This window comes from Patiria miniata, unplaced genomic scaffold (genome assembly GCF_015706575.1).
Source record: "Patiria miniata isolate m_02_andy unplaced genomic scaffold, ASM1570657v1 HiC_scaffold_8, whole genome shotgun sequence".
Classification (NCBI taxonomy): Eukaryota; Metazoa; Echinodermata; class Asteroidea; order Valvatida; family Asterinidae; genus Patiria; species Patiria miniata.
The window spans coordinates 6,528,042-6,552,734 of record NW_024037075.1 but is presented as its reverse complement, the minus strand read 5'-3'; the positions used below and the strand labels follow the sequence as shown (position 1 = coordinate 6,552,734).

The 24,693-nt window shown below is 41.2% G+C and overlaps 3 protein-coding genes and 1 non-coding gene across 4 annotated transcripts in view; 3 read left to right on the top strand and 1 right to left on the bottom strand.

Moving 5' to 3' along the window:
- The first annotated feature begins 1,707 nt into the window (after positions 1-1,707).
- LOC119719280 lies at positions 1,708-6,474 on the top strand. The gene is made up of 3 exons (XM_038188673.1): positions 1,708-1,938; positions 2,789-3,109; positions 6,079-6,474. The coding sequence occupies exons 1-2, from the start codon at positions 1,765-1,767 to the stop codon at positions 3,101-3,103; spliced, it is 489 nt and encodes a 162-aa protein (XP_038044601.1). The 5' UTR covers positions 1,708-1,764; the 3' UTR covers positions 3,104-3,109; positions 6,079-6,474.
- On the bottom strand, positions 4,231-10,342 carry LOC119719279 (vacuolar-sorting protein SNF8-like). Its single transcript, XM_038188672.1, has 6 exons — positions 10,170-10,342; positions 9,025-9,214; positions 8,136-8,319; positions 6,946-7,090; positions 6,140-6,214; positions 4,231-5,382 (listed from the first exon to the last, which is right to left on the bottom strand). Exons 1-6 carry the CDS (start codon positions 10,218-10,220, stop codon positions 5,287-5,289), a joined length of 741 nt encoding a protein of 246 aa, XP_038044600.1. The 5' UTR covers positions 10,221-10,342; the 3' UTR covers positions 4,231-5,286.
- A 48-nt stretch (positions 10,343-10,390) lies between these two features.
- The window catches only part of LOC119719278 (PAN2-PAN3 deadenylation complex catalytic subunit PAN2-like), a 29,733-nt gene continuing 15,430 nt past the window's right edge, over positions 10,391-24,693 (top strand). Inside the window, exons 1-11 of the mRNA XM_038188671.1 lie at positions 10,391-10,475; positions 12,333-12,494; positions 13,745-13,875; positions 15,329-15,498; positions 16,252-16,450; positions 16,810-16,928; positions 18,540-18,684; positions 21,071-21,215; positions 22,359-22,435; positions 23,033-23,157; positions 23,922-24,091. Of these exons, the coding sequence (XP_038044599.1) occupies positions 12,371-12,494; positions 13,745-13,875; positions 15,329-15,498; positions 16,252-16,450; positions 16,810-16,928; positions 18,540-18,684; positions 21,071-21,215; positions 22,359-22,435; positions 23,033-23,157; positions 23,922-24,091 (1,405 nt within the window). The 5' untranslated portion in view covers positions 10,391-10,475; positions 12,333-12,370. The remainder of the gene's footprint in view (positions 10,476-12,332; positions 12,495-13,744; positions 13,876-15,328; positions 15,499-16,251; positions 16,451-16,809; positions 16,929-18,539; positions 18,685-21,070; positions 21,216-22,358; positions 22,436-23,032; positions 23,158-23,921; positions 24,092-24,693) is intronic.
- Positions 20,257-20,329, top strand: Trnas-aga. Its single transcript has one exon. It is a non-coding gene; the product is annotated as a tRNA-Ser (tRNA).

The following is a 24,693-nucleotide window of genomic DNA, read 5'->3' as shown; positions in this document are numbered from 1 at the left end:
GAAGTGTAAACTGGGCTCCTTTTCGTTGTTTTAATCTGTTCATTTATTCGAGGCTTGGTTGCTATAAGTTTCACCCGTTTCTGACAGCATTCGACAATCGATCCGAACCAAATAGTATTGTTGGTGTCTCCTAACATGGCGCACTTAGATTTGTTGCCTTTAGTGCCTTGCTATGCTAGAGCAAAAATGTTACCTCAAATTTCTCATTAAGCTCTAAACATTCCCGTTCGTAAACCTTGAGTTTACCTTCCCGTTACAAAGGTAAAAGAGAAATTGTACTTGGGCGCGATTTTCCGATTTTATTTGGAAGTGCGCAGTGAACTCTTTCAAAATGCGCCCAAAAATAAGAAAATGAGTGGTGATAAAATTGGTTTGTCAGAATATGTAAACTTTAAAGAAATTCTTAAATATTCAATCGGGGATTTCTGAGATATTTGTTCAAAATAAAGTGCGCCACGTTAGGGAACAGTCGGCCGAGTTTTTGACCAATCTCCGGACGCCACCGTTGTTAAATTTCCGACAAAATTTCATGACACTGGAATTGATCCCAAAGGTTTATCAGTAAGCATGATTAAAGTAAAGTACCAGTATTTAATTGAATGAACTTTAAGCTTATCAACAATTTAACAAAGAGGTTTGCCAACACAGCGTGTCAACAAGTCGGGGGAAACAGTGCGCCACGCTAGGGGGACGCCACTATTTTGGAGCGACTCGTGTCGACCCGAGATTTTGGTTTTTATAAGACTCTAAGCACGTCCCCAAAACACCCGCAACTTGTTTGTTTGCGAGGCTCTAGCGTCGGCGCGGAAACACCTACCGTACCATTTTAAAGCTTGGAATCTGAAATTTATCCCTGGCGAGTATTGGTTTGATATTTAAAAGAGTTTTAAAATTATTCGTGTTCAAATAAAGACATGTCGAAAACAAACTCAACCGATTTCAAGGAAACTCGATGATGCGGTACATCAGATGCAAACTCAAGTCACACTTTGAGCGCGCTTTTTGAATAGGTACATACTTGCACGTGAATTTCAAAATGGAACTTGAAACGAAGAACATTTGTGTATTCATTTAAGGTGCAGTCTACGTGGATCGAAAATAATTGGAAACACAAAAAGTAAAAGGCATCGAGATCGTCACATCATGAACATGATGAACCATTTCCACATTAGAAAATAAATGCGCATGATTGATTTTCCTTGAAATCGGCTGAGTTTGTTTTTGACATGCCTTTATTTGAACACGAATCATTTCAAAACCCTTTTGAAAATCAAACCAATACTTACCGGGGATACAGCTAAGTTGCCAAGCTTTAACATGATGAAAAAAATAATGGCGGTTCGTGTTTCCGTGGCGACGCTATAGAGCCTCGTAAAAACAAATGTTGCGGGTATTTTCGGACGCGCTTTTGAGAGTTGTTCCGAATGACTGGAACAACCGGTCTTAGTTGGCATAATAGTCGGGGTAAGTCGGTCCTTAAATGGTTACAAACGTCGAAGTTTACAAGTCTCAGGAATAAGTCGTTTTGACGCGACTTTGGAAAAGAAAATTCCATCCTGTAATTTAAGTAGCGACTCTGGAACTTGAGTCTGAAACAGATGTTGAGCGTTTCTAAAGAAACATTTTTCGCTTTGAAAGCAAGGTGCACAAAAACCTGTTGCGGTTCACTGCGCGGCGCTCATTCTCTTCACGTTTCTGTGATTAAGTCAGGAGAATTCTTCGACATCGGGCATTCTGTATGGAAGCAGCACAGACACTTAAAAAATGGACAGAGATCGAAAGAGTCCGGATAAAGACAAAGTGTCTTGTGACAGAGGCGACCCGGACGTCGACGGCCAATCATGGGCGGGAAGTCCCGGTTCTTCTCCCGCACCGGACTTGAAGACGACGGTGTCGCTAGAAGGAGAAGAGAGTTACCTCTGCGATGATAAACTAAAGGTAAACAGCTCATGCTGCGCAGGGTTTTTAAGGGAAAGAATGTTGCATGCTGACGCCACTATTTTCAACATATATTATCCCAATGAAGGTTAGTCCTTGCAAAAATGTTGAAAAGATATGAATCTGGGACTGAGCAACATTTTCAATTTTGTTAGGAAATACTTTGAGAATGTTCTTGAAGTTGACTCTCCACAGAGTTTGTACACAACCACTGAAGTGGCGTCTGGATACTACATTCTTTCCCCTTCCCCTCATATTTTCCTACCTCCATGATGAAAAAAAGTAGCTTCGGGATACAACATTCTTTGCATTGGATATACTCCAATCCCCCATGCCCTTTTTAATTACTCAACCAGAGAGTAAGTGAAGCTGATTGTCCGATCTTGTATAAATAAAGAAAAGTAACTGGGAAAAAAAGAGAACAGAATGTACGGTCCTAGTATCAGAAAGGTCCAACACCCTGTGGATTTGCAATGCTGGCCGGTCGGCTGGTTGGCCCATTTAAACTTTTGGAAAAAAAATGTTGCAACCTGACGCCACCTTTTTTCTTCATATATCATCTCAATGAAGGTCAGTCATTGCAAAAATGATGATAAGACATGAATCTGAGACTGAGAAACATTTCCCATTTGGTTAGGAAATACTTAGAAAATGTTCTTGACTCTCCATAGACTTTGTACACAACCGCTGAGGAAGTGGCATCAGGTTGCAATATTTTTTCCCTTTATTATACCACTTGGGCTGGTCTCTTCACCCCCCTTCCCCCCCCCCCCCCCCGCGCGCTTAACCAATTGCTCTCATAACACATCATGTTATGACTGACTCCCCACATAACATTTCATCTTTACAGAAACAACTGGACACGCTTGTCATCAGAGAAAACAGCGTGGATGCAAGACTTCAAGAGGTGGAGACCAGACTGGCCTCGGCCGAAACCAAACTGCGCAGCTGCAATGACATACTGGCGCTGATTGGTCTGCTGAAAGACCGGATCCGACTGGTCGACGAGGATGAGATTTTGCCCAGCAACGCTGAATCCTCATCATCGTTCAGCGGTCATCAGGCAGAAGGGTACGCATCCCGGTCACCTTTAAGGTCACCCAACTCGCCTATGAGGTCTGCCAAGTCACCCATCAGATCACCCAAGTCGCCCAGATCGCACTAGCTATAGGTAGGAATGTACACAACTTGGGCCAAATAAGCCAATTTGATATCTCATGTGACCAAGGAATTGGTAAACAGATTTTTTTTTATAAACAAGACCTCATGATGTTGTAAGATTGCTTGTACATGTACTAGGATCACCTGAAAGTGTATTGTTTATCAAAATGTTGCACGGTTCATGCGCGAATGAAATCTCGATGTGGTTTTATGGAGTTGCTATAAAGCAGGAAATTTTGATTCAGCAAATATGTGTGCTAAGCACAAATCACCTGGGAACCAATAGCGAGCAATCACATTTCTTAACATTTTGGCTAATAACCTTTTTTGGACACTTGACACATCTTTGAAAATGACCTTCTTTTGTTGATTTCTTCAAAATGACAGCATGCCAGATGGACTAATTTCACAGGGAGTTTAGTGCCATTACTATCTTTAACCAAGTAAGATATTTCACACAAAAATATTGGTGGGTTACTTTTTGGATAGTTGCAAATGATCACTCTACCTTTAAACTGTAATACAGGTTTCCCAACTGCTTTGCGCATAGCAAAAAAAACGTAGCAACTTTTTCTCTGCCAATTAAAAAGCTTCATGAAATTGACCACAGTTTCGAGTAGTTTGAAGAAGTAATTTCAGCATTGTGGCAATGATGGATATATTGCGTAAATAACTAATTTTGCTGTTTCTCATATTAACACTGATGACTTTTACAACAGATTGCTTTCCGTGGAAAAAAAAGAATCTTGTGTGAATATTGTTTAAAAATAGAATACTAATCTTAAAGTAAGTGAGACAAGAATTTAATATACTTTAGTTTATTTTTCTTTATTTACATAAAAATACAGTTGATATACTCCTTTGTTAAATGGACATTTTCAGAATATTTTGCTTGATTAATCCTCCTATGCAAACATAAATTCCGTGCAAAGTTGTCTTTTCAGTCAAAATCAATCAAGTGACTGTTTTTAATAACAGTTAAGAGCTCCCAGCCTACATAAAGCAGGATTGACTGGCTGTGACTGTTCATGTAACTTGATACAACTATGCTTTGACTGTAGGTGATTGATAAGACGGCTGTGCCCACCAGTTTCCTGCTTTTGTCTGTTGACTGAATTTGGCTAGTCATGACTGTCAGTGACTAGCCTGTGTTAAAGGGCATGGCAGGGGAAGTGGATGGCATTTTGGACTGTCTGTGTAGGAGGGAGTTTCTTGTTGCTATTACTTTACATGGATCGGTTGTTCTTATTTTGTTTTTAAAAAAAATTATTACTGGTACACTGAAAGTTGTTTGATTTTGACAGACTGAGAACATTTCTCCACAATATGCACACCAAAAGGTGCATATGCTTGTTACAAACATAACTAATCTCTCGAAACTCTGCTTCCAAATGTTGGGCTTCTACGACTTTCATTAACTTGATGCAACTTGCCCGTTGGCCTTTTTTTGTCAGTTTACAATTGTGATGTCATCACAAAATGAGCTTGAAGTCAGACTTTTTAAGATTTGAAATATTTATGTATCTGGATTCTGCAGAACAAGAGCTTTCCAATGGTATACAACATTAAGGGTACTGAGTTCAGTAACGGAAATATAGACCACCAACTTACTTGAAGGTGTAAAACTGATTTTCGAGAAAATGGCATTGAAAAATCCTGAAGTTATATTTTGATTGAACAGTCAACTTATAAAAGACGGTATGGAGCATCAAAAGTGGACAACTGTATTTTCCCACTTTCTGCTGGTAGACTTTTAGGTTTTCCACTTTTGAGGCGCCGAGAAAGTCCTCAAAGTAAAATCCAAATTTCTGCTGGCAGAAAATTTTACATTTTTAAAATCCGGTGTTGCCATTTTAAAAAACCTAAAATTCTACTAGCAGAAAATGAGAAAATATGGTTGTCCACTTTTTACACTCCATAAGACGGGATGAAATAGGTTTAAAGGTTTTTTGACTGAACAAAAACATTGGAGAAAGGTAGCACAGGACTTTAATACAGATGAAGGTTTACCTGGAAACAAAAACAATTGACCACCCCTTCAAATGTTGGCACTGCCCCACTGTACTGCAAAATGGCAATTTCCAACTTAAAGCTCATTTTGTGGTGACTGGTCATTAGATTTTCAGTACAGTACTGTTCTTTGTTATAATATCCATGGTCAAGGGCCACTTTGCTGTCTTGACTTGATCACGTTGTGTCAGGGAAGAGGCCCGGGAACCAGTATAAACGCTCTCCTTTGTTCTGGTCGTCTACCCACACCAGTCCCTCCTGCACCATACGATCCTGTCCAAAAAAACCAAGAGGGAAAAATCCTGACATTATTTTTGTGTCAAATAGAGAAAAGTGTAAATATCTACATGTACCCTTACCCACTAGGATCCTTAAAAATCCACAAGGATTTTGGAGAATATGCAGGATTGAGGAAGGTAGATCCCAATTATTAATACTTTACTTGGGTGTTTGGGTCCCTTATGAGGTCTTGAAAGTTCCAGGACAAAGATTTTGCAAACTTAAAAGCATATAGGATCATTTGCTTTTCATGCATTTTGTTTGTTTCTAATAATAACACCACTCAAAATCCAAAGCAGAACGTTCAAAACCTAACCTGCTGAACTTTCAGCTCAGTGGATATTACACTTTTTGGGTAAACAGTGAAAAACCATGCACAACCTTTTGATCAGGAAACATGATTTCATCCATAGGAGTCTTTATTTTCAAAAATCAGTCAATTGACTGATCGTTGGAAATCACCTACATTGCTAGATTTCTCCCAATTGACAGCAACCCAGATGCAATAATTTCTTGGGGTATTTAGTACCAGTACAACCTTTAATCCAAGTGAGTTTTGTTAATAAATCGGTAGGCTACTGTTGGGATAAATACAAATGATCGTATATGCCTTTATGGTAAAAACAAAAATGCAATCAGTAGTTTACTAATCCGTTTCAGTTAAACATCCTCTTCTTTTGACACACACAGACCCAGACTGTGTCTATCAAATCACCATGATGCATCCTACTTTGTGACTACCTAGACTCACCATAACAAGATGTGCTCTATCATCATCCCATTTCAACTGCTGTTTCAACATCGAGAAAGATGCATAACCTGAACCCTGTTCAAAGAAGAGTAAAATCAATTTCCATGGATTAATAAGAATCAATTTTACTTCTTGTCTAAAATTGAAAATCTATCCATCTTTGCACATGGAGAATGTCTAAATAAATTAAATGTGACAAGTTTGTCGTGTACTGTTATGAAGAATTTCTTCTTTACGTAAACTGATCAATTTTAATGATCATCAACATTGTGTTGTTAAAAAACAAGTGCGAGTGCACAATAAACTCTGGCCCGGTTCCGGAATGTCTCACTTCATATGCAAAATAGACGCGCATGCGCATCAATAAAAACAAAGCCCGTGTTCTGAAAACTTTCGTCAAGAGTGCATTTACTGACGACGGCATGGCATTTAGTCAATTAGTCTATTATTTTTGGTCAAATATTTTTGGTCAATTTTCAGGGACAGACAGATAGAAGACAGACCGACAGACCGACCACCAAGTGACATGTAGAAGCTCCTGCCAGAGCTTAAAAATCGAAAATGTGGGCCGTTTACGAGAATTGTAATGAGTTGATCAAATGAAAGTAAAGGGAATGCCTTGGCCCCAATTCATTTACATAACTTGTGACTTTACTTGACACTGACTGACTTGTGATTGACTTGATAACATCTTAGCTGCTATAGTCATTTCTATCTGACCATTTGTATCTGTTCCAGTCACCAAAGGCTTAACCAAGATGCAAATATAGAATTCTTGGAACAAAGTAATATAGGGCTACATGTACCTCTGCTAGATTCAGTACATTCGTGTGGTCCATGTTGAGTTCTGCGGGGACAGACTGCACTATGTAGCGGCCATCTTGAAGTCTGTGCAGGGCAAAACCGTTGCCTAGGATACGCAACTTCTTAATGGCTCTCATCAGGTCGTCTCTGTAAATGGAATTAAAATAATTAGACAACCGATACTAAAATTAATGTTGAGAAAAAAGATGGCAGAAAATTTAGGATGCTCAGTATAAGAGAAAAGTGTTTTGAGACATTTAAAAAACAACTTATTTTTAATAGAATGACTTTTCTAGTAAAAAGCAATTTTAAATTGGATTTTGATGATGTTTCCTAATGAAATAGAACTTGAAAATGTACTTTTTTTGTGTATCAAAATGAAAATGAGCCTTTATGCTCGATACGCAATTTTTGATTGGGCACTTTCGGCTGCAGCGTAAAATTACTAACAGTATCCTACAGTGAACTCCAAGTATCCGGCTGCAGTTGGCAAACAGTCTGAGGCAGTTTGGCCTGAGAGTTTTTAGCTGTTTGACCTTGTTACACTGAGCAGGCTTCTCCCTTTGAAAAGTGTAGCATGTTGATGCATTAGGCACTGTTTCTAGCCAAAATACCATAGAGGGGTAAGGCTAATTCTCACGCACAAGCTAAACCACAGTGAATACATAAATACCTGAGACTAGTTTACCCATGCCATCTAAACACTGGTCAGCGACATTTAAGTCCGGTATTTAATATTGCTCCGTGCCACATGCAAGCAGGAAGTGCCGGCTACTGCCAGCTGCTTGAGAACCACTGATATGATCGCGATATAAGGCCTGATGTTGACCGTATCGTGCTCACGTCGCACACCATAGAAGTGGCCACAATAGAAGTGCCTAGAACAAAATCGCTAGATTTTGTGACCTTTTTGACTTTTTATGGCTTTTGATTGAAAAGGTATTATGAATGGGGATTATAGTGTGATGAAGCAGTTATAAACCTGATGTTTACAACCGGGTAGGGCCTGGTCTATGATAATACCTCTCGTGTTCGGCTCAGGCCAGTATTGGCGGCTAGGCCATTATAGGCGGCCAGGCCCTTCCTCGGTTTTAAACCACATGTTTATAACTCCTCTATCATGATATTATCCCTTTAATCAACACTAGGTCAAACCAATAGTCTTGCTCCGTTGATGGCCCTTCCCACTTACAGACTGACATCCTGTGCCTGTTTCGTTCTCCCCCGCGTCGCTCTGACTTTCCTCAGTAGTTCCTCCAGGCTCAGCAAGCCCCCGTTGCGATGCTGTGTCGCAATGCACACCTCAATGATCTGCACCCCAAGCTCGTAGTAGAAATCACCGACGCCAAGCATTTCAGACCAAAATCCTTTGCTGGCTGAAAGAACATCAAGGGAAAAAATGCATGTTTATACTCAAGAACCTCATTAAATTTGATATAAATATTGAGATCAACTCTCGACTAGTCGGGTATTACGAGTGGAACAGCTGTTGACGAACAGAGCATACTATCCGAAATGTTGAGTTTCCTCCAGATTTTCTCAGAATCACAAAAACGTGTGGAAAGATTCCCATATCTGGCCATCACTTGTCACCCTGTGCACAAACCCTATGGGACTGGTCTGAAAATTTCTAAGTGTTTTCTCAGTAAAAATTAAAAATATGTCCCTGCTAATTTTGACTTTTTAGGACATATTATCACTTTCTGATGGCCGATAGGTCACTTAAAGGAAAAATTACTGATAGCCAGATATGGGAATCTTTCCAAATGTGTTAAAATGCACATAACAAGAAATCTGTTTTGGCTTCCCATGCAGCCCGATTTTCCTTTGAAAATTCCCCGCGAATGGCATTCAAAACCATTTTTTTCCATTGTTTGAGAAGTTACCAGTACTTAGTAATTTGTAAGGTTGGTTACGGGTACCCGATCCCATAACCTGGAACCGGTTCCTGACATCAGTGGCGGGGTACCCGGTTCCTATGCACACCCCTATTATTGTTCATTCCCAGTTACTTGCGACTGGACTTGCGGCTGGACTTGTGATTTACTTGTGATGGATTTGACTAGAACACGGCCACTCACAAGCCAGCGGGTCCACCCCAATCGTGGCACACATTTCCTGGAACTGCATGCGGAACTCCGGGTTGCGACGGATGTCATTCTTGTGACTAGAGGCAAACTCTTCCAGGTTAGTGCGGAAGGCTTCCAGCATCTTAGACATCTGGCTCAGCTGGTCCTCCGCAATCTCACTGCCCTTGTCTTTATACTTGGCCTGCAGAGGATGTAGAGATGGAACTTTAATATATGGAAGACTTCAACAGCACCGATTAATGAAAACCAAAAACGTGATATGTATATTTCTGACAAAAATTAGATTACTCTTTGGTTTATATTTAAAATAAAAAGAGAACTTTTTGTAAAATGTAATTCTAAGGTGTACCTGAACTTTACAAAAAAAGACTGTGCAAAATTTGATCTACAAGAAACAAATAAAATCAATCAAATTTAAAAATATGAAAAAAGATGTACATCATTCAGGCAATTGTTTGCATTGTTGCCAAAGAAAACCTGGGTAATTTGGAGTACAGCAAACTAAATCTACGTGTGATTCTGAAAGCAAAATTTGAAAGTGAATTTTTTGTCAGCGCCATTGGGGATCTATCTTCCAAATGCACTGCACTAATGGTTGATCATCATGCCACTGCCAGTCGATCCTTCTGACATCCATCAATCACTGTTTCTTTTTATTGACGGTTCTGGAGGATTGTTTTGAAAAAGGGACTTCAAATCTGATTTACTAAAGCCAAAGGATGTATTCTTTTCTGCACAAAGTGCAAAGCCACCATCACGGCCAACAAATGTACCCCTAGAACTTTGGGGCTCCACGGAGCGGGGGTACAACAAACGCATGTCTGTAGCAAATCTGCTTAAGAATGTGTGAACAATATTATTGTTAAACAAATACTCCACTCTCCAGAGATTAACAGTAACACCTGCAACATACAATCACTGGATTTTATACGTGAAAAATGTAACAATAACATCAATACATCAATGATCAAGTTACCAGGATCCTCAAAACACCCCCCCCCCCCCTCCCCAAGTGCACTGCCCAGCAGTAGCGCGGTCAGTTCTGTTCAGCGCATTTACAGTGCATTTTCTAATCTCACTGCACTGGCAAAGTGGCATTGCATCTCGCAAATCCACCTCCAAAAAATGTATTTTACCTGTGCCAATTTCTGTTTATTTATAGCGCCTATTCCTTTGGCGCGTCTCATCTTTGTAGTACACACTAAGGCTACTGATGTTATTATGAACAAAAGCAGGAAAATCTAAGCAAAGGTGGTACAGTTTGCGAAGATATAGAACTTGTTTCCCTCGAAGTAGGACGAATAACGGCAAAGGATCAGGACTGAATGAAGCGAGTCTACTCTATAATATAATCTTCTTCCGGATTGACGTAGAGGGCGCATGTGCCGCTGGAGTATACAGACGAAAACAATCTGTCTCGCCGATTTACACGCTGAGATTCGGTAAGAAATTCATACATTTTGGGGCAGTTGGGTTCAAGCATAATGGTTCAAGAAATGATTCGATGATCAAGATGAGGCATGCTTTAATTGAGTGTTCTTTTTTGGTTAGTCCATGGAGCTATTGGTTTATTTTATATTTATTCAACATTTTTTGTAATTATTTTATTTGGGGGGGGGGGGGGTAGGCTAGCGCCTATTTGCATTTTGCTGTCGATCCCTGTTGTGCAGTGGCAGTGCGCTTTCTTGCAACATGCGCAATTTTAAGAATGAGCGCGCATTCTTAAGAATGAGCATGCAATCTTAATAATGAGCGCTCATTCTTAAGATTGCATGGGAATATTACGTGCGCAATTTATGAATTTTGTGCAATGTTATTTAAACAACACTGCATGGCATAATTTTATAAGCATTTTCACATGTGCGCCATCTTGTTCACAGGGCAAAAAGAACACATGTTGCTCGACATAGGCACATTTTGGAATGAACACATGATGACTTGGAAGCGCCAAAGTTTTCCATTGACGATGCGTACACAGCAACGCGTGTAAAATTGCCCCGTCTGCAAGATGGCGCCTATTACCGTGAAACACCTTATATATGTTAAATTAAATGTGGTTAAAGGGGAAATAATTCATATAACAAGAAAAGAAAATTGTCTATGCTTCTATACTCGTTTAACTGCGATGATTTGAATTAAATTAAAGCTGTTATTATTGATTTTTTTCTCACTCCCCCCCCCCCCCCATGGTGGCTGGAGTTACCTCAACCCTATGGTTGTCCTATAGGGCTGGAGGAAATTGTCAACATGGACTAACATCTCTCAAAATTGAATTCCATTTCCAAAATGTGCCATTTTGTCCCCGTGCCATACTATTTCTCCTTGAGGTGCCAAGGGGAATTAGTGTGTCACAGAGACAAAAATGGCACATTTTGGAGTTCAATTTTTAGAGATGCTAGTCTATGTGGACAATCTCCTCCAGGCCTACAGGACAACCCAATGATAAAATGTAGGGCTGAGGTAACTCAAGCTACCACCATGGGTTTTTTTTAATAACGGAGGACTGGGAACTGAAGTGGTGTCATGATACTACATTCTTTCCGCCAAACTTGTTTTCTGGTCAGGGACCTGCAGAGTGGCAGATTGCAACGGGCTAGAGATTTGAAAAGCTGGAAAGAATTCCATACCTGGACATCACTTGACACCCTGTGCACAAACCCAATGAGACTTGTCTGAAAAATTCTAAGTGTTTTCTCAGTAAATGCTTCAATATTTTCCCTGCTAATTTTGGCTTTTTAGGACAAGTTATCGCTTTTGATGGTTGATAAGTCATTGCAGGGCAAAATAATTGATGGCCATAACATGGAATTCTTTCCGAAAAGTGAAATCGGGACAGCGAAATCATTCTGTCGGAAAAAATTGTGTGTCTGTTAGCAAATTTGCAGGGTTGAAGAGTGCCAACTAGTGGCCATAGTGTCCAGAAGATGGTGTGTTCCCCTCCCCCTCCCTTCTCCCACCCCCTGCTTTTGCATTTTCTGGAGGGCAGATGGCCTGGGGGGGGGGGGAATCCTGTCTACCTATTACCACAAAATTATGGTCTGTGAATTTATAAGCGAAACATGAATTTATTTTCCAACGGGCAAATAAAACCCTGGTTACGTGACATAATGACAGTAAGCCAGGCAAAACAAAATCACAGGGTGTTTAGTACTAGTACCATCTTTAATCCAAGTAAGCTTATTGATAATTCGGTAGGTAACTTGTAGGCCGAAATGCAAATGATCCTATAAATATGATTGGCCCTTAGATCTGTTTTTTTTTTAGTAATTAATTAATGCACTCTCCCTCCGGAATACCAGATTGACTTTGTAACCAGGTTTCATCTCGTTCCTGGACCATGGAATTCCAGCCTCATTCTGGTGAGCAGTACCCAGCCACTGAATACCTGGAAGGGACCATTCCTGTGGAGGGGTATGTGGGAGAGGATGGCCACGCCCCTATTGTGGAAGAATATGCAGAAGGTATCAAATATCGTCATTAACACTTTTAGAAAATCTGTTGCTCCTGTTGCCATGGTTATGTATTGTAATGTTTTAAAAGTTACATAAAGGGGACGAACCTGTGTTCACAGGAACGGGGTGCCCATCTCTCTTTCATTAGCGATTGGGCCAGACTCATATGCTGCTGTGGGGGGATCGCCACACCTCCTCCACAGCGAGTCTGTTACCTTCCCAGCATTGAATAATGCTGATACCCATTTAACACCTTACTCAAGGGCACAACACGCATGGCCACGGCGGGGCTTGAACCCACAACCTCACGATCATGAATCCTGTGCTCTACCACACGTGCCCACAAAAGTTACATAGATTCTGCTGTGACAGATGACATTTTATATCGGGTTTTGCCCGTCACCGATGTATTTTTATATCATTGTCCGAGGGCTTGCATGAAAAATTCAAAAGCTTACTCCGGTGGGACTCGAACCCACCACCTCCTGCTATCTAGTGCAGACCTCTTACCACTCGACCACCAAGCTTTTTAAAACACACTGTTTTAAACCACCTTAAATTTTCTTTCAAGTGATGGCGTTTCAGGCAGAACATATTCACAGGGTATTTAGGACTAGTCCTATCTTCGTTTTAAAGGGAAAATACAACATTTGCAAACATCAAAAAATAAAACTACCAAATCATTTTGAAATACCTTGCTGGACTGTTAGTGAATGACAGTGTAAAGCATCCTGTAAAATCATGGCACCTGGTATACTGTCATTTTCAAGAAAAGCGGTATTTTTGTATCAATTTCCAAAGCTGATCGGCCGATCAGCGTTGGAAAAAACTGGCTTTTTTTCAAATACTGGCCCCAATTGACCATCGCACTTGTTTGTAATCGATTACACACCTATGAACGGGTACAAGCCAGCTAGACTGGTTCCCTGACCTTACAATTCCCCAATGTATGTAAACTGCTCTTTCTTCTTAAATGGAGTCAGGGAACCAGACTACAGGAAAATGATTGTTTTTCTTGGTTTTTATAGCATTTTTGAACCCAAAACCTCAAAAAAGTCAGTGTAACTATATTTGCTATATATTTCAAACCCCCCAATTCCATCCATTTCTGAAAATTACAGCAAAAGCAAATGATGTATATTCCCTTTAAGCAAGGTTTTACTTACCAAAGTGGTAGTGTTTCCGGGTAGTTACCAATGTTCCTATATGTCTTTAAATATTCTAATCAGCCTTTGTATGTTCTCCTCATATTTGGTCAGGCCCTCCACTACCCATACCCGGCTCCTACAGGGAACTGCACAGCCTGATGGCAGACGGTGGGGACCACTTTGGGGTGTCTGCGGTGGCCTTTGACAGGCAGGAGGAACTGCTCTGGATGGGAAACCAGGGGGTATGGCTACGTCTGAATTACTTGGCTACTTGGCTTACAGTAAAACACACTTGTATGGGAAGCGGCTTCCATCGCTTCCCATAGGGGCATGTGAAATTGCAAGCCGTAGCTGAGTATTTTGGACTTGGCCCATGGTACTTTATAACACCTAATGCATATTCATAAGCTGATTCACTCATTTCATTGGGCAGTTTTGAGTTTGGCCAGTAAAACTTGTGCGCGCTTTTGTGTTATGAGAACTGATTCTTGTCTAGCTGGTTTATATTATAAAACTAGCACCAGATTCTTTAATGGTCATTCATAAATACCTGAGACAGTTTACTAATTCCCGTTGGTCGAGAGCCCCTCGCGTGGCCGGTCTTAAACTGATGATAAAGACATGGCTGGCTGGTCTTAAACACTTCTCCAGCGTCACATGAAGTTTGGACTCCTATAAAATCCAGTGCCTTTTACCGTTTTATTGGTTGAACGTTCACAATCCTCACGTAGGCATGCGCAATACTACCAGTGAGCCAGTGTATCATAGTCCTTAATTCACAACGCACTCACCACAGCTGCATAGATGCACGTCATCGCGCAGTACGCACGACGCGTGCGCCAATCTTCATAAAAGTTGTTTACGCCTTACTCGCGAGCGGACACTCCAGCCTGGAAATATGTATTTTTTGACCTGTTTTGACTTTTGGACCGAAAAGTTTAGATATTTTGACCAAAACGTTCGTCTCAGGTAATTATCAGCATTCTTAAACATAGTGTTTAACACCTCCCAAGCACAGATTTATTCCCTTATTCATGAATACATGAGACAGTTTACCAATTCCTTTTGGTCGAGAGTCCATCATGTGAGTAACCACCAGTTAAACACAGCTACATTCGGCGCAGTATGCGCTGCGCTTGCCAATTTCCATATTAGTAGATTTTTAGCACTGCATGCATGCGGCACATACCATAAATATGGCTAAACGGGTGTTTCACATAACATGAAGTAAAATTGTTGAACAAAATCGTTGGAAATTTGAGAATGACTTGTTTTGACTTTTTGACCAGAAGGTATTTATGAATGGGAATAAATATGTGCTTGGCCGGTTTTATAAACAAGTACATTTAAAACTGGCTAGGGGCCTGGACACAGATAATGGCCGAGCCAAAGGCTTATTACTCGACATGATGAGGCCTTATGATGATCTTTTATTTCAGGAGAGGCTTATTTGAAGTTCTTTAGTTATCCAGAATGGCACTTTTGTCTTAGAATAAATTTTTTGTATTTATGGCCAACTGTGTGAAGTAAGACTGCGCAGAGACGGTGAAAAGTTGCTCCTAGTACTTAGTACTATGACATCTGCTACATTTTTTGGGAAAAAAAATTATAAATAATCTACCCAAACTGTTTATTATGCTCTCATGAATTGTCATATTGACTTACTGTTACTATATCTGTCCGTTTATAACACAGGGTCATGTGACCTCCTACTACGGCACCCAAATGCAGAAGTACACATCATTTCAGATGCACGCATCGAGGGAGATACGACAAATCACGACGTTTGACGATGGAGTGTTGGGTCTAACCAGCGACAGCCTTCACTGCCATGCCAGGCAGGGTCTGCGGGTGTTTGATTATCGGTAATTTACACTTTAACCCTAACCACCCCAACTCCATCCAAGTCCATCCCTTCATTTTGGTGGATTTTGGGGAACTTGGTTCAGAAGGCCTGGCGTGACTAAATATTGATGGAGTATGATGGACTTGTGGTTTATTTGAAAACTTGTAACAAAAAGCTGTTTCCTCTCTGAGTGATCCCCATTTGCTATTTGCCAGGTTTGCAGCATTGCTAATGTTGCTAGCATCATGACTTTGGGTGTGATCCCAGGCTACATGTACATGGCATATATGGGTTTATGGCTTCTGATTAGCGCTCCTTGAACACAGACACTGACATAATGGGGAACCACCAACATAGGGCTGGATAGCCGTTGGTAGAGTGCAGTAACAGTAATGCGTAAAAAAATCGCATTTTCTACTGCAAGCAATGGTTCAAAATGACTAAAAACGGTGTCATTAGAATTAAGGAAAGTCTGTTCTAGGTTTGAGATAGTAATTTTGGAATTCTGGGAAAAAAACACCCTAGACTTTGACCAAATTTGACCCAAACTAAAGAGGGGCTCGTAACTACACAATCGCTGCCAGATAAAATAACCACACAAAGTGGTGATTAAACACGCCACTTTTCCGAGGTGCATGCGTATCCTGTATGCATACCATTTCGAATGGGCTCTAATTAGCGTGGTGAAGATTGGGTCATGATGTACGTGTACTTGTCTCAAGATGCTTATAATGAGATTAAGTTTGCGTGTCTTATACATTTGTCCCCCCAGTGGAGAGTCCTTGCAGGATATGCAGTGCATGCTGATCTACAACGGTACCCACCTGCTGATGGGGGGTCATCAGACCCTCCTGGTGGAGTTTGACCTGATGGAGGGGCGCGAGGTGGCTACTTTCACCGCCCAGGACCCCGGCGTGGCAATCATGAGGCACGGAACCAACTTCATCTGCTGCGGGGACACCAGTGGAAAGGTTAGGGAAATTTATAGAATGTTTTCATTCCGTGGTGGCAGTGAGCTGCAAGGAGGCTCTGAAATGTGAGCTGGGCAGGATTAAGGCTAGACATCATTCATTCGTTAGGCATTTGCCCGTGGTCTCCTCAAATTATACACAGTTGGGATCACTGGTTCTGCTTCCACCACAGCCCGTCTTTCCAGTGTTGCTGCTTTCAGTTCAGTGGTATCACACCCTGACCATTCTCGGATGTTGTCCACCCAGCGCAACCTTGGCCGGCCCACGGAGCGACGACCACAACAATTATTAAATAGTTTATAACTTCATTTATTACTTAGAGTGAACTAATATTCAACCATTCCATTTTTCTCTTGAAGGTTCACCTTCGGGACCTGAGGAACCTGAAGGTGGAGCATGTCCTGGATCCACACTCAGGCACGCTCTCTGATTTTGACGTCCACGGAAACCAACTCGTCACTTGCGGATACGGCGAAAGGTAAAACACGTTGCACAGAATTTTTTTTTTTTTACATTTTGTGGAGAATGTGTTTTATTAAATTCCTTTGCCTCACTATCGCTTTTTACACCTACTGTTCCATGGTCATACTGTAAGCTACAGAACAAGTTTGAATAGGAAATAGGGTCAAAATCCATGTTACCATGTGCTGTCTACATGCTATAGAGGTCAGACCCACTGCAAACAGCCATTATTTGAGCTTGCAGACTAGTCTTGTTGACAGGATGATTGATTATCCATGCCCTGCAGCAATATGCCCAGCACAATATGTGACAGAAGGGCACCCCCGCCCAATCTCCCTATACCCTATAGACACCCTAGACCATTGTTACCTAACACATCCCCCCTAGATGTCTCAAAAGAATTCCTTAGATTCTGGTAACACAGTGACCAACACAAAAGAGGGGGGTTCACTCTGTCAAATATCGTGCTACATGTGATGCGATCAAGCTAAATGAGTCGTTTGTCGGGAAATTTTATGTTGAGATACAGGCCACTTCATCACATCACTTCATCACATCTCTTGGTGTTTTGTCTTCCATAATTTTTGAACTAAAGATGGTATCAGCATGCGGTTTTCACAGCAGTAATACTAAGATTGTGCTCTTTTGAAATCTGTGATAATTTTTTTTTTTACTAGGGTCGACAAACGACTCATGTAGCTTGATCGCATCACATATGTGCAGCAAGGCCGGCTAGACTCACGATAAAGATTGTATTACACAAACATGTGGTTCTTGTCAAGGGGCTGGTGTTTGGCTACAATTTTCAGGTGTCAATAGTTCAAGTCAGGCTAAAGGGACACTCACCACATTACTTGGCTATGTTTGAATGAGGAACTTGTAATATATGAATTTTTTTACCAAAAATGTTGGCGTAATTAAAAAATTAAAGCAAATAGGACTTTATTTTAGAGCACAATCACTCAGCAGATGGGTTTTAAGCCCATTTGTCCCTGTATCACCCCAAACCACCTTTCTTTTTACTTATAGTACTTCATGAAACCACCTGAGTCGGTTTTTTTTGCATGGATTCACCAGTAAATAAACACAGTGTATTTACAGGTGCTGTTGGGTAAACGTTGAAAGGCGTAATTGCACGTTTCATGCATCCTGTACATTAATCATATAGAATGACTGCCCAAAAGTAAAATAATTTGTTTTCATTTTATGCAAATTCTCATTGAATTGTCACTAAAGCAAGGTAGTTCTATATTTTTGGGTTCACTGTAGAAGAGTGTATTCCTTTAAAGGGCATTGATTCTGGCTATGAAGATGTAAATAAAGATATCAATTAAATACAACTTAAAAAAAGTTTTTGAATAGGTCGATTTAACCCTTTATAACCTGTACTACATTGTATTACATTGTTTTACTCTCTGAAAAATCCATAAAACCATAGGGTGCTCGGGCAGTTTGGGGCGGTGCAGGGAGTAATAGGCAGGGCAGTTTTGGGTGATACAGGAACTAATGGGTTCAGTAATACATACATGGAAAATGCCCCCCCAAAACAATGCTGAATGCATATATTCAGTACAGAATTGTACGTTTTTAACACATTTCCCTCGTTTGATTGTTCCTTCTTAACCAGGAATGGAGGCTTATCACTTGATCGTTTCCTGATGGTGTATGACCTACGCACCATGCGACCTATGAACCCACTGCACATCCCCATAGAGCCTTGGTACCTGCGCTATGTACCCACTTACTCCAATAGGATTGTGGTGGTCAGTCAGGTATGGGGACATTTTTATGCCCCGCGGCGAAGCCGAAGGGGCATACTGTTTCCGCCTTGTCCTTCCGTGGGTGGGTGGGTGTGTGTGTTAGTGGGTGTGTGGGTGGGTGGGTGGGTGGGTGACTACAAATTCGTGTCCTTGTGGAGACACACACACAATAGGGAACAAAACATTGTAAAGGTCTCCACAGGGCAATTTCTATAGATGAATAGGTCTCCACAAGGTTTTCACGAAATAGATATATGGGTTTTACTCAAAAACTAGGAATTTCCAAGGTGGGTTGATCTGTCGCAAATGAAAGAGTTTTAGAAAAGGGATATTAAGTCCAAATTTCAGCCAAGGAAACTAATTCTGGTTAAAATAAGAGCATTTTGAAACTTCACTTTCAAAATTGAACACTTTACTACACGAGAACAAAGGAATGTCTCCACAAGGATACAAATTTGAGAATGAGTGGGTGGGTGGGTGTGTGTGTGTGTCCGTCCGGACAAATCTTGTCAGCGCGATAACTTGAGAAATACTTAACATATGAACTTCAAATTTGGTTTGTGTATTGTTCTTGGTAATCCTAACAACCCTTTTGCATTTGGGGCCGAAAGGTCAAGGGTCAAGGTCACAGTGACCAAAAACAAAAGAAATTTTGTCAGCGCGATAACTTGAGAAATACTTTACATATGAACTTCAAATTTGGTTTGTGTATTGTTCTTGGTAATCCCAAGAACCCTTTTGCATTTGGGGCCGAAAGGTCAAGAGTCAAGGTCACAGTGACTAAAACAAAAGAAATTTTGTCAGTGCGATAACTTGAGAAATACTTAACATATGAACTTCAAATTTGGTTTGTGGATTGTCCTTGGTAATCCCAAGAACCCTTTTGCATTTGGGGCCAAAAGGTCAAGGGTCAAGGTCACAGTGGCAAAAACAAAAGAAATTTTGTCAGCATGATAACTTGAGATATACTTTACATATGAACTTCAAATTTGGTTTGTGGATTGTCCTTGGCAATCCTAAGGAGCCTATCGCATTGGGGGTCGAAAGGTCAAGGGTCAAGGTCACAGTGGCTAAAACAATAGAAATCTTGTATTTATTCTGAGATCATAGGGATTAGGGATTAATTCATATAAAACCTACAGAAGACACTAATGCTGTCAATGAACGTTCCATTTGACCAAGGTACATGTAAGTTGATGTTAGAGTGGTGTTATGTCATGGAAACAGTCACGGTTGCGGGGCATTTGTGTTTGTAAACACACCTGACTTGTTAACAATATTCCAGGTGTAAGTGGAAGGAAGTGTCTGAAACTTCTGAAGTTGTATTCTGTAGAAATCCTGTACAAATGGTGGTCTATGGACTCTGCACAAGTACCCCCGCCCCCCCAAAAAAAATTGTAATAAAAAGCTGTATCCTGTCCGAGTAATCCCAATTTGCTATTTCCTGGGTTTGCAACATTGCTAATGTCGTTAGCATCGTGACTTTGGGTGTGATCCCTGGCTACATGGCATATACAGGTTTATGGCTTCTGACTAGTGCCCCTTGAACAAAGACATTGACAAAATGGGGGACTGCCAACATAGGGCTGGATAGCTCAGTTGGTAGAGCACCGGAACAGAAATCCGGAGGTTGCAGGTTCAAACCCAGCTCCAGTCAATTTCTTTGTTCAACATTAAAATAAGTACCCCCTCAACAGTTGCAAAGGAAGAGTTAGGGGAGAACACTTGGAGGGACACTGGAATGGGCGCGCCGCCTACGGTGCCTGATGGGGTTTGTGCACATTCAGAAACAACTAAGTTGTGCATACATTATGCCATACGCGCTTGAACCAAGTGGCATGGGTGGCTAGTACGCAAAGCGCTTGCCTCTAACCACTGTGGCCAGAGTTCAATTCCTGTCTCGGACCATATGTGAGTAGAGTTGTTTGTTGATTCTCTACTGTGTCACAAGGGGTTTTCTCTGGCTCTCCGGTTTTCCTCCCTCCACAAATATCAACACTTTCGATCTCTGGCTGTGCTCCGCGGTCAGACATTGGTCATATAGTAGCTGCCTAAGGCACCTTTACATGCCTTCGGCTCCACCACATTGTAGCCGGATCCTTTGCAATTCAGCTTCTCGACTGCAAGTAAGGATGATTATCCTCCAAATTAGTATTGTTAGTATAACCAGTATGAGTACACGGTGTTGAAAATTGAAAAACTGTCCTGAACAATATTAAGTTCATCAGATCTGGTCACATTTATATTTTAACACGATGTCAAATTTTGTCAGTACGTGTCATTCGTCTAACTTTGATTTGTCGTAACAACTTCACTTATAAGGCCAGCCTTGAATTTACCCAGTGCAAATTCTCCATTAAATTTGACCTGATAATAGTATATTTATTTTCCTGAACAGACCGGTGAGTTTCAGCTACTTGACCCCGGTGGTCTGGTGACTCCCGAGGCCATGCTTCTCTATCAGGTCAACATCGCAGGGGACATGACCCTCGCTGTGGATGTCTCAAGCAACTACAAGGCCATCGCTTTTGGGGACTCTGGAGGTATGGTTTGGATTGGAGAGGAGTTTAACAATAGTTTACTTGGTGGCTGTTGTTTGGTGCAAGCACAAGTTATAGTAGGGGCTCGGGCAGGGCTCGGAATTGGGCTCATCTACTTGCATATCTGCTGTCATGGGTAGCGCAGTGGGTAAAGCGCACTCTTCTGACCATTGTGGTCCAGGTTCGATTCCCGGCTCAAGTCATATGTGAGTAGAGTTGTTCGTTGATTCTGTCCTGTGCCACAAGGGTTTTTCTCCGGGTTCTCCGGTTTTCCTTCCTTCACAAAAATCAACATTTTCAATCTGGCTGTGCTCCGTGATCAGACATGGATCGTATGGTGACTGCCTAAGGCGCCTTGACATGCCTTTGGCTTGACCATGTTGCGTCCTTCACAAGTCAGCATCTACTGCGAGCCATTCTGCTACCTCTGCTTTCTATTGTTTTAATAAGCTCTATGTCAATTTTCAACAAGTGCAGCCACACGCAGATCCAAGTCAGCAGCCAATATAGGCTGGCGCATGTTAAACTTGATCAGCGCATAAATTATTTGATCAAGTCCAAGTTAGAATAATCGAAAAATACTACATAATACAAAATTGCACAGCCCTGTAATTTAACTAACGTAATGGTTTCAGCAAAGTCGCACATTGCACAGTTTAAAATCAATGATGCACTTGTACCAGGTTTTAGAATTGTGTTTGATATGTATGCCTGTATGTATAATTTTGGTAAGGCAAATAAATTTGTGCTTGTACCAAGTTGGGAGAGTTAGATTTGGTTTTCATTTTTTATTTTGATTCAGCGTCAAGCTCTATCATTTCAAGTTGGGGAGTGTGGCCTAGAGGTTAGGGTTTGTGACTTATGATCGGGGTCAGGGGGTTCGAATCCAGCCGTGTCCTTGGGCAAGCCACTTCACCCCCCACTTGCCTCTCTCCACCCAGGACTTTATATGGGTACCGGTATTAGCTGGGGAGTAACCTGCGATGAACTGGCATCCCATCCAGAGAAACAGATATATTCTCAGTCGTTTCATACATAGGAAACCGGAGATAAACGCTGTCCTGATGGGCCATATTGGCTTGTGACAGACTTTACTTACATTACTGAAAATGCTTTCAATTATTTTTTGAATTTTGTTGTTCATAGGGTATGTTCATCAGTGGACTGATTCAGAGGAGGTGACCTTCAATGCTTTTCCAAGAGAGACAGAATTTGCTCATCCAGTACGTAAAACGAAACGATTCTTTCAATCCTTCAGATTGGAAAACAAATTTTGACTCATCTTTGTGAGCGACCGCTTCTTTGTCCACACCCACTTATTCATGATCTCACAAAGTGTCAAGCTAAAAATTCATCACAATAATCAAGTTGCAAACCTGGAATCCAATCCATCATTCACTAAAAAAAACAATCTGCCTATTAGAATATCCACAAACCACAAAAATGACTCAACAGAATGCTAAAAAAATCTTTAGAAGGGTGCATATAAACAACTAACTACTTGGAAGTTTCAGCTCAGTGGATACTATACATATGGAGAAACACAGAGAAAACGTATGCACAATTTGTTTGGGTCCCCTAACCGTATTGCATTGCCAATGCACATAAAAAAAAAGTGTGCCCGTGGGCCAATGAGTGTTTTCTTCCGAATGATGCCATTTCAGACAGAATAATTTCACAGGGTGTTTGGTACCAGTCCTATCTTCACTTTGAGCAAGGGTTGATCTTGTTAATCTGTAGGTCCATTTCCCAGTAATTACCAATGTTCTTATGTGCCTTTAATGAACTTTTCTAATATAATCTTGGTGATATTTCTTCAGCCGGAGCATCATCCACCACTGTCCATCAGTAATGAGTTTGCCTCCTACTCATGCGTCCCAATGCCTTACAGTGAGGGGCCACTCCTGTCTGATTGGCCAGCAGAGTACTGCTATCCTGTGGTCAGGTAAAAAAACAACAAAAATACAGATCGTATAACCTGCAGACTAGCCCCACCCACTTTCTCCTATGAATATTTTATGCAGGCAAGTCCGGCCTATATAATGCAATGAATATCACATGCAGAAATGCCCCACCCACATTCTCCTATGAATATGTCATGCAGGCTAGTTCCACCCAACCTCGTCCCCAGGGTGTCGAGCAGTACGCGCCCACCACTACCTGCTCTCTCACCCTGGTATTGGATCATTTGCATGTGCAAGATTTTTGAACACGTATGCAAATTAGGAGTAGTCTGGTGCCTGCCTGTGCGTTACATTTGCGTTTGTTTTTGTATGCGGTGTCTGGGGTAAAAACAGAATCAATTCGTCGCAGCGCGATCATGGCGTGAGTTACGAAAACATGATTTCATTTTAAATAAACTGTTACGATCTTAACGAGACAACATGCAGTATCACATTTCATATTAATATTAACAAACTGGAAAGGAAATGAATAGGCATTTTCGAGAAGGCGTGGACGAATGATCGTGAAAAAACGTACTGCACGACGGTGAATAACAACACCAAGTACACGATATAAATCCATTTCTAGCCAATTGCGGTATCGAATCAGGATGCAGGAAGGAAGTTTCCTATCCAGGGTTTACTATTGGAACAACGTTGGAAATAAAGTAAGCACTTGGGACGAGGTTGAGTTCTACCCATATAATCCACTTAAATCAACTGCAGACTAGCCCCACCCACATCGTCCTATGAATATTTATTGCAGGCAAGCCCCGCCCATTGACCCTGAGATCCTGCGCTCCATGAAGGTGGTGCAATTCATCGGGTACGCCCCCAACCCGGGTACCAAGAAGCGCAACCAGGTCATGTACAAGGAGGTCAAACCAGAGAAGCGCAAAGGCAAGGGAAACGTGCCAGAGTCACCACTCGGAAGAGGTCGGTAATCAGAAATCTCAGGATTATCTATGCTGAGTCTTTTGTGTTTATCTCCTTTATACAATGATTTTAAACTCTCATCTACATCATTCTATAAATTAGGGTCCAAAATGTGAATGTTTTCCTGTCCCTGTTACCTTGGAACCTTATAATTTGCCATTCAAGTGTCATTAAAAATGACTTCAAACTTATTTTTATTTGTAATTAAGGAGTGCATTCACAATTACAAAATCATGTCACATCTATCAGATGTGACAGGGACAGGAAAAAAAGTGGGCCTCAAATTTATAGAATGACCCATCTAGGAATGGATGCCATCATGACCGTTGGTCGACTAGTGGTTGCTTTGTGATGTAACTTGTGCATACACACTAATAGCAATGTGCAAACATCTCTAGTCAAGACACTGTCAAAAAGCAATCAAGAAATGTCTTGGTCCTGGCTCCCTGCTGTCTCCAGAAGTGATCCGTGAAGCTTTCTATTTTTCCCCGATGCGAAGCCGAGGGAAAAGAAAATGCTCTGTGGATCACCAGAGGAGGCTAGTTTTACTATACCACGAGTTAAAGCAGTCAATATTTGTTTTATAGCGCCTCATCCGCAGA

Excerpts from the sequence above, each read along its gene's own strand:
- LOC119719280 (XM_038188673.1), top strand. The coding sequence starts at position 1,765 with ATGGACAGAGATCGAAAGAGTCCGGATAAAGACAAAGTGTCTTGTGAC. Across the intron at positions 1,939-2,788 it reads TCTGCGATGATAAACTAAAG|AAACAACTGGACACGCTTGT; the intron begins GTAAACAGCTCA and ends TCATCTTTACAG.
- LOC119719279 (XM_038188672.1), bottom strand. The coding sequence starts at position 10,220 with ATGAGACGCGCCAAAGGAATAGGCGCTATAAATAAACAGAAATTGGCA. Across the intron at positions 9,215-10,169 it reads ATAAACAGAAATTGGCACAG|GCCAAGTATAAAGACAAGGG; the intron begins GTAAAATACATT and ends CATCCTCTGCAG. Across the intron at positions 8,320-9,024 it reads TGGGGTGGACCCGCTGGCTT|CCAGCAAAGGATTTTGGTCT; the intron begins GTGAGTGGCCGT and ends ATGTTCTTTCAG.